Source organism: Poecilia latipinna, unplaced genomic scaffold (genome assembly GCF_001443285.1).
Source record: "Poecilia latipinna isolate Pla-1442-1.1 unplaced genomic scaffold, P_latipinna-1.0 Scaffold1129, whole genome shotgun sequence".
Classification (NCBI taxonomy): domain Eukaryota; kingdom Metazoa; phylum Chordata; class Actinopteri; order Cyprinodontiformes; family Poeciliidae; genus Poecilia; species Poecilia latipinna.
The window spans coordinates 74,137-83,074 of record NW_015113745.1 but is presented as its reverse complement, the minus strand read 5'-3'; the positions used below and the strand labels follow the sequence as shown (position 1 = coordinate 83,074).

At 41.9% G+C, this 8,938-nt stretch overlaps 1 protein-coding gene and 1 long non-coding RNA gene across 4 annotated transcripts in view; one reads left to right on the top strand and one right to left on the bottom strand.

The window, feature by feature from the left end:
- The window catches only part of LOC106959903 (uncharacterized), a 5,607-nt gene extending 4,530 nt beyond the window's left edge, over positions 1-1,077 (bottom strand). The window contains exon 1 of the long non-coding RNA XR_001427454.1: positions 1,057-1,077. This is a non-coding gene — a long non-coding RNA (uncharacterized LOC106959903). The remainder of the gene's footprint in view (positions 1-1,056) is intronic.
- Positions 1-8,318, top strand: part of pianp (PILR alpha associated neural protein) — an 18,245-nt gene extending 9,927 nt beyond the window's left edge. For 2 of the 3 annotated variants that reach the window (XM_015052752.1, XM_015052753.1), the window contains exons 5-6: positions 3,895-4,041; positions 5,751-8,318. In XM_015052752.1, the coding sequence (XP_014908238.1) occupies positions 3,895-4,041; positions 5,751-5,772 (169 nt within the window). In that variant the 3' untranslated portion in view covers positions 5,773-8,318. The remainder of the gene's footprint in view (positions 1-3,894; positions 4,042-5,750) is intronic. The other variant, XM_015052754.1, reaches the window with a different exon arrangement.
- The last annotated feature ends 620 nt before the right edge of the window (positions 8,319-8,938 follow it).

The window sequence follows — 8,938 nt, the reverse complement described above, 5'->3', positions numbered from 1 at the left end:
CAGTTTTACTGCATTGTTGTTTATACTTTTGCTACAGTAATATTATTTTGAACTGTTGCTTCTCTTACTTGAGGAAAATTTGGGGATATCCTAAAAAAATACAAATAACTTTAATGAAGAAAGAACAAATATATTTTAATCTAAAATCTATGTTACAGAGACACCCACAGAACTCTTGTTTTTACACCAGCTTTGTTTTTCTAATGTTTTTTACACAGTGGAGACACAATAAACACTATATAATGTCACTGGAAGTACATTACCCTGTTCCGATGTCCACATTACATTCTGCTAGTATTAATTTTAAGTTTAATATTGAAAAAATATTTAATATTGAAACTTGTTTCTCCTTCCTCTCCATGTTTTGTATTAATTTATAATCATTTTTCTTTTATTTTAGTCCAGAATTTGCACATATCTTTATATTTGTCTGATTGATGCCATTTTAACATATTGAATCAGATTTTATTATTAGTCACTGAGTAATTGAGTAAACTTTTGACCAAATACATTTTTACTCTTTTGTAATTGATTTGGAAAGCTACTTTTTACTTTTACTTGAGTGAAGGTATGCTGACGTATTGCTGCTCTTACTTGAGTATAATTTTCGGCTACTCATCACTATGGTGAAGCATAGCAGGGGCAGCATCATGCTGTGGGGATGTTTTTCTTCAGCAGAGACAGTCAGAGTTGGTAGGAAGTTTTATGGAGCTAAATTTAATAAATCAAGTATGATGTTTTTAGCCCGTGAAGCTGTTGGTGCGTTTATGTGTGCTGAACTGCTGCAGAGTTATCAAATAAATTTGTTATTCAGTACATTTCTGACTTTGTTTAAAAAAAGAAATGTTTTATAGAGGCAGTATTATGTGTTTTCCAGGCACTTAAGGTAATTTATAGCACAATAAAGTAACTATGTCAGCTTCAGTTGTTAAAAATGCTATATTTATCAAATTTAAAAGACATTTTTCTTTGTAATTTAACACCTTGAAATTGGGCCTCTGTCTCTTTAAAAACTTCTACTCTTCAGGAAGTCATCATGTCGCTCCTCCATTCAACCCTTAGCAACATCTTCACCAGCGTTGCACTGAGAAGTAGCTGCTGTAATGGGGTCAGTAGATGCTCAGGTGTTTGCTAATTGCTGCTGGCTAGTCTGTAGGAGCTGAGTGAGCGTAGGCGGCTCTGTGAGGTGGAAGCTGTGAAACTGAAGCTTAGAGGAGGAGCTGCGCTTCGAAGGCGGGGCTAGGTCTACTCAGGCGTTTCACACAGCTGAATGGTTGTCATGGAGATTAAAGGATTTCTCAAACATGCGTGAAAGAATCAAGGCAAATCTCCAGGTGTGTTGTTGATGAGGGAATAACATTATAACATGACGTAAAGCTGAAAAAACTTTGATTTTATGTAATATTTCTCCTTTCAGTCAACTCAGCTCTGCTTTCCTGTATCGGATCGTCACCGACTGATACTAAACCTCAGGTATCGGTATCGGAGGCGAAAACAGTGGAGTGGTGCATCCCTTGTTAACAGTGAAAAACTTTTAAGGGTAGGAATACTTGTTGATGTTCCTCAGTGACGGTGGTGGCAGCATGGGGATCCGAACGGCAGACGGCTGACGGCCCCACGCTGGAGCGCCTGGTTTGTGTATCGTTATGGTTACGATATGGTTCTGTGTGATACCCCACCAACTCCCCCTCTCAACTGAAAGCTGAGTAATTGCCTACTAATGACTTTATTAACAACACTTGTGCTCCTCAAAGTCACAGTTGGCACAGATGTGTCATTTAGAGCCATTAGTGTTGCATTGATTAAACATTTGCCGCCTTCATTAGGACGCGGAGAGCCGCTCCGATTGGCTGGCTCGCCGGCTTGGACGTTAGCATGGCCTCCACTTAGGCTGAGTGTTGCTGAAAAGCAGCCCATCTGCCGCTGAGCCTCTCAGCACATGCAGACATGGTGGTAAACATGCGGTATGCGTTGCCTTCTCATGGCGGGGAAGGTGCGGCTTGGCCATTATCTGGAAATGGGGAGTCGTCTGTGTGATGTAGTGAGGCACTCACACGCTTTGCTGATCAAACCAATAAGATGCCGGTTTATATGACCGCTGGGACCCGCTCGCTTCCCTCCCCTCGCACTTCCACTCTCTTCCTCCTCACTTTATTACTCTTATCTGTGAATCTTACCCCAAAGTCTATTATAACCTAATTTTACATTTCTTTCTCTAGTAATGAGCTTCTTCCTCCCTCGTCTTAATCTTAGTCTTCCTCTCTCTTTTCTTTTTCGGGTTTTTCCCCCTCTTTCACATACCTGCGTTGCCTCTTTTGCACAGTTGGCTCTCTTATCTCCCCTCACCGGTTTCTCAGTTCTCCCAGAAACACCAGTCTGGCTGAAGATTCACAGATAATCCTCCGTATTGCCGGGGGCTGATACATGATTTGTCTTTTCTCTTTTGTATTGTTATTTTTTTCTCCCTCCGTGTTCCTGAGACAGGCTTTGCTGTTGTTCTGATAACTTACTTCCACTTACGAGCTCCCACCGCGCAGTCGTGCCGCGCCGGTGGATGTAGGAGAAAAAGGCAGCAGAGGAACGGCAGCAGAGCGCTCTCCATAGACTGGCTCTTGCTTCAGTGTCATAAATGTGTAAATAACACCATGTGTTCGATGGAGAGAAGAGGGGAGGGTGCAGATGGACCCAAATGATAGCCTATAGTGGAAATTGGCTATCGTCCAGTTCATTACGATTATAGAGGAACGGCATATGCGCTCAGTGATTTTTTTATTTATTTTTTTTCCTTTCTTTTTTCCCCCAGTGCTAAAATTGCCGGTGTGGGCAGAGCTGCGAGGCGAGGTGCTGTGGTGTCAGCCAGGAGTGGACAGGTGCTGCTGTGGAGAGATGAGGCTTCTGGAGGCTTTTACGGCTCTCAGAGCAGCTTTGCTGTACCTCAGTGGGTTGTTAGTGGCACCCTGCTGTGTTTACAGAACCATCTAAAAAGTATTCACACCCCTGGAAGCGTTTTTTTAACTTAAACTTTAGTGTTTTCATTGGGATTTTACTATAAATTGGCCCCGGTTTCCAGTGATCAGCCGATAATTACATGTGAAGTGGATCTTGTCTAAAAATCAACCGCTGTCCTCTTTTACCAAGATCATATCCACACATTTCCAGTCAACTATGGTAGGAGTGCAACGATTCCAGTTTTCTCCCAGAGGATCGCTGTTCCTCTGGGAGACGCATTGAGCAGCGAGTACATGAGAGTGATTAACAGCACTAAGACCCGCCTCCTGGATCCGATTGGTTGTTTTTGGTGCATTTCTTCAGAAGGAAATAGCAGCTCAGGGATCGATCTTTTCACAGATTGTCTCATAACAAACTGTCACTGTTTTCACAAATATTTACAAATATTTTCTATTAAAGTTTCACACTGCAGCTTTAATGTTAAGTAATCGCATGATTTATGAAAGCACATGCATTAGATTTTATTTGGAGCGTCGGGGTAGAAGGGGTTGAATGCGGTGAAAGTTCAGTGAGAACCTGGAATGCGACGCTCGTTTCCATGGGGAATGAATCCGTCTGCGCGCTGTTCTTGTCGCTGAAGTAAATTGCACGACACCTCAGTGATACGTCAGTTCGCTTCTTCACCTTGTTGCACACTTCTCACCTCACCCCGCTGACCCCCTCCTCCTCTTCCTCCTCCTCCTCGCAGCACTGACAGTGTTTTAATGAGTTCGATGTTTTTCTCCTTCACAGAGGCAGGGTAATGTGCTCGCTGATGCTAAGCGACTCGATGCTCTCTGACTTTGTCACCTCTCTTTCTTTCTTTCTCTCCTTCTTTCTCGTGATCTGCTCACATTTTTCTTTGTTTCACTCCACCTCCTCTTCTTCTTCTGCTTTCTCTCCCAGTTACGATCGCAGCTGTTCCCAGCATCCGCCCCCGCTTTCCCGTGGCGTGGCCCCCCCCCTGTCCCTCGCGCTCCCCCGTTCCCTTGCTTCGGAGGACAGCAGGCAGACGCTGCACAGCACCACCTCCTCCTTCACCGACAGGGAGAGGTAATGAGTCGCCCCGGCGGCCCCGCACAGCCACGCCGTTTGAGCGGCCAAGCCCGTGACTCCGCCGTGCGTCCGGGTTTAAGTTTGCGAGCGCTTGCATGCAGCATAATTGGGCAGTACAGCGCTATTCTCTGTAGGACAACAAGGCCTGGAGTGTTGGTGCTGCTGTTAGATGTATCAGTGTTTCAAACTCCCCCCTCCCCAGATGAGTCATCTGGCGCCTGTGAGAGAGGCGCCGAGCCACCTTCCATGAAATGATGCTTTTGTTCAAGGGTATTTTAAGTTAATCTCAATCAGGATAATTATAGAGCCACTCTCTAGTGCTGCTTCTTGCTTCCTCCACCCATTGGCTTTCCCTCCGTCTCCTCCGTCTCTCAGCGGTCCCCAGTGATGCAGCTCTCCATCCACACCAGCTTCAGGCCTTTACGCCTCCTTCCTCTTCCTCCTCACTCTTCATCTTCAAACTTTTAATTCATTTATTTTTGCAAGATACAAACACACAAACGTTTATCATCAATTTTACATCTTATCTATACAATCCTCCGTTTTAAACATTAGGACAATATGGCTGACAAATATATCTCAACAGTCGCGTTTCATATTGGTCAATAATATCAGTAATTATTTATTAGTCTTTCGTTTTAAATGTCTGAAACTGGTGTTTTTTATTTTTAAGTAGCTCCTTAAACTGCTGCTGCGCCAGTTACTCAACAAGTCGTTGCTAGGTAACCACAAGTTACCCAGCAGGTTGTTGCTAGGTAACCAGAGAATGAATCAGTTGGTTGATGCCTCTAACCTTCCTTATTTGGAGAGGTTGAGCAGCTAGCGTCTTTCCTCTGCCTGCATCTCCCAGAATGCTGTGCGGTTCTGACTCTGAGTTCAGTGAAAGTGTTGAGTATTCCATCAGACATATTTTCTATTGATATTGATCATTGTCTGTCGAGATTTATGTTATTGATTTATTTATATTCACACTGTCTAGTTCTGGATCTGCTACAAATCTTCTTGAAACTACAGAAATACATTTTCCTCAAATAGGGCTGAAACGATTAATCAGATTAATCGATTATTGAAATAATCGTCAACTAATTTAGTAATTGATTAATTGTTAACTGGAGTATTCATTACAAAAAGGCAATTTGCTGAAAATGTTCAGAGCAATAATAAAACCAAAACTGTACAACAACTATATACATTTGGTATTTAAGATTGAAAATCTTTGTAAATAAACTCCTGATGAACTTTTAGCTTCGCCTGATTCAAATTCTGTGAATCTCAAAATCTCCTTTAAAGCAACTTTTGCTAGGCAATTATCAATCAATTAATGCAATGATTAATCAATTAATCTACAAATTGTCAAGCGTACACTAAAGAAATGCTATATTATTGCATTTTAGGCAGTGAAACATTTATTTTCTTATTTAAAACTAAGTGGTAAATGAGAAATCTGCAAAATGTGGCAATTTTTTTTTTATCTGATTAATCAATTAATCGTCTGAATAATTGATTACTAAAAATAATCGTTAGTTGCAAATAAACCTGAACCCCATGAAGAAAAGCTAATGTGAAGTAACTGTACCAATGATGACAATGAAACTAACATTATTAAGCAAAATAAATAAATACATGTCGTTATTTGCCTCCATCTGAAGCTGTGTTTTCCATAATGTGTTCCCTTCCTCTTCTTGCCTTGTCTCTTGCTGTGTCAGGATTCCAGTTGTGAACCTGTGACTGTTTTCTGTCCATATGATAAACATTTCTGCTGGACCAGGACCGGGGGACAAACCCGCAGCTGTTTTATTTTCCTCTCCGACTGTGAAAGAAATTCAGGGAACCCAGGTATCCAGCCATCGCGAAATCTCCCCGGCTTCCCTGAGGTCTGAGAAGAATCCGACTCGCTCCCTTCCTCCTGCTCGGTGTGAAAATTTCTCTTGGTGTGCATCACTGTGTCCCTGTTTTTCCACTGTTTGTACGGCCCCCCGAGCGCCGCCGAGCTACCCGGCGGCTCTGCGCCTCCGCCTGGCGTGACTAATTCACCAACAAGCAGTTTAACAGCCATGCAGCATCCTGTTACCCCGCCCCCCTCTGAGACGGCCCTACCTGTGCTTCCTCAGCTGCTCGCTATCAACGCCAATCCAGCAGACTCCTCTTGTCGTTTCCAGTCCTCTTCAGCAGTAAATGGTAAAAAATAAAAAAGGCCGTTCTCAGCGTCTCCAGGAGTATTTCACAAAGCCGTTTGGCGAGGCTGTAGCCAACAGGCAATGTGTTTACCATGTCACGCTCCAAAAACTGATGTTTATTCCCCCGCTTTGGGTGCCTGAAATGCAAATAGTGGGGGATCCTCTTCTCTGCAGATGTAGCCGAGCGTTTTGCTGTTGGGTGTTTTTTCTTTATTTTCCTCATGATTTGTTCTCTTAATTATCTGGCTGAAGTTCGCCCCTTTGTCAAGCCTTCCTGCTGGACTGTTGTAAATGTGTTATTAAACAACGCACTTCCAGTGGCGGAGATAAGATATTCAGAACATGAATGGACATCTATTTTCCCTCCCCTCCTGAGGTTGGACGGTGCCTAACAAAGGACAGATTTATGTTTTAATGCAAACGAGTGGGCGAACTGCAGCTGGGGATCTTCAGACTAATCTTGGTGTTTGGTTTTCTTCCCTTTCTTTCCTTGTTCCTGGGAGCTTTTTATCTCAATCTGGACAGCAAAACCTCCGTCATCAGCCATTTTGAGGAAAATAGCACAAACAGAAAAGAAGGATCACCAATGAATCTGCATGTAAACACTAAGAAAACGTGAAAATTGTTTATTGGAGAGCTTCCAAAGACAGATTTCAGTTTCTGTTAAAGGGGACCTATTATGCAAAATTCAAATTTTTTATACTTCCATCTGCGTCTCTGGTGCTTCTACAAAAAAAGCCCAAACACACACAAAAAAACACACACCCAGATGATTTCTGGCAACAAGTTAATGTTTTTTGGTGTCTAGAAAATGAGCTATTTTGAAAACAGCAGGCACAGCATGTTACCTAGCAACCCCAGCCAAGCCCAGACCCGTTACCTAGCAACCCAAGTGGAGTTCCAACACCTTTTGTCAGCTGATTTTACTACTACTACTGGAAAAGACAAGTGCTTTGTTGTTGACTTACCATCCAGAAACCACTTGCTACATTCTCGTTGACTGGGCTGGAGGCTCCACTTATGCTTTTCAAAGATGTGTAACCTGTTTTCAGCCATTTTCACCTGGGGGGCGTGACAAGGAGCAGCTCATTTGTATTTAAAGTGACAGGAGCCCCTAAATTAAACATCTCAAGGCAGAACTGAGCAGACTAAAATCTCTATCTAAAAATGGCTAAAAATGTAATGAACATGTTTTGTATCGTCCATAAACCAACCCCAACCTGCTCAAGGAAGCATAATAGGTCACCTTTAACCTTTCTTAAGCAGCTCTGACGTGAATCCAGTCAAACCATTTCCTACAGATGTCGTACTGGTGGTTTCATGGTAGCTCGTGCAACACTTCAGATATCCAGTATTGTGGTCGTTCGTAGCATTCCCGTATGAATTTGGTCTTTCTGTTCCATGTAACTTGAATAAAGACTCAACACTGGCATTTTAGCTCCGAGTCTGTTTATTTCTGTGCATGCTGAACGAATTCCCCAGGGAGCTGCACAATCCTCCATGCTTTATGGGGGGGATAAAGCTTACATTGTGCATTTTAATAGATACACGTGTATCCTAATCTGTCTCTCTGAAGTGCGAGCATTTAGTCCGGCGCTTTGCATCGATTTTTTAAACCTTTAGTCTCGGCATTAAAAAGTCCTGCATGTGCCAATCATGTTTGCAGCCACTGAAAGGGAGAGGAGAATAATGCGACTCCTTATCTCCTCACCTCATATGGATTCCTCTCGCTTTAGCAAGATTAACAGGGTGCTAAGCAGGAATTTCCTCTGTGTATAGTTTTTCAAACTAATGTCAATAAAATCAGGGCGGGAACAGGAAGAGGAATGCCATCGACTGTTCTGAGATTCTCCACCAGTCCTGCTGGTGCAGCTAGTCTTTACATCTCCTCAGGGCAATTCACTGATCAATCGGCAAAATAATGGATCGCCCGGCTTCCTCTGGGGAGATTTAATGCATAAAGTATTCACCCCCCAGGAACGTCTCACGATTACAGACTTAAGAGCATTTTCTTCATCGGTTTTTATGAGACAGACCAACGCAGTGGAGAGCACAGTGATGGCAGCATCATGCTGTGAGGATGAGAAATAATAAAAACATTTGCACAAAATGTCATGCATGACAACACACTGCAGGATGTTGGAAACCAGAAGGGGCTGAAATGATTAATCAAATTAATCACGATTAATCGATCACTGAAATAATTGTCAACTAATTATTAATAGATTAATCGTTAACTTGAGGAAACAGACTGGAAAACCAGCACACTCACAGCTGTTTTAAGCCAAAACTGTACAAAAATATACACATTTCTGCATTTAAAATAAAAAACAACCTTTGTCTGTAGATATGTTCAACTCAAAACTCAAGTGTCATTAATTTAGCTTCACCCGGTTCAAATTTGGTTAAAAAAATCTCATATTAGACACCATTTGCTATTCAATTATTAATTGGTTAATCCAAAAAATACTCAACAGATCAGCTCTACGCCGTCCTGTAAGTCATGAAGAAATAGATTAACCTTTCCCATTCAAGGCAAAAAATACATATATTTTTCTATTAAAAAAAAAATCATCAAATAATTTGCATTTCTAATATTTCTAATATTCTATTATTATGCTTAAGTGAAAAATCTGTTGAATGTGCCATTTTTTTATGTTATTAAATGTTTAATCGTTAGACAAATAAATCGATAACTAAAATAATTGTTAGTTGCA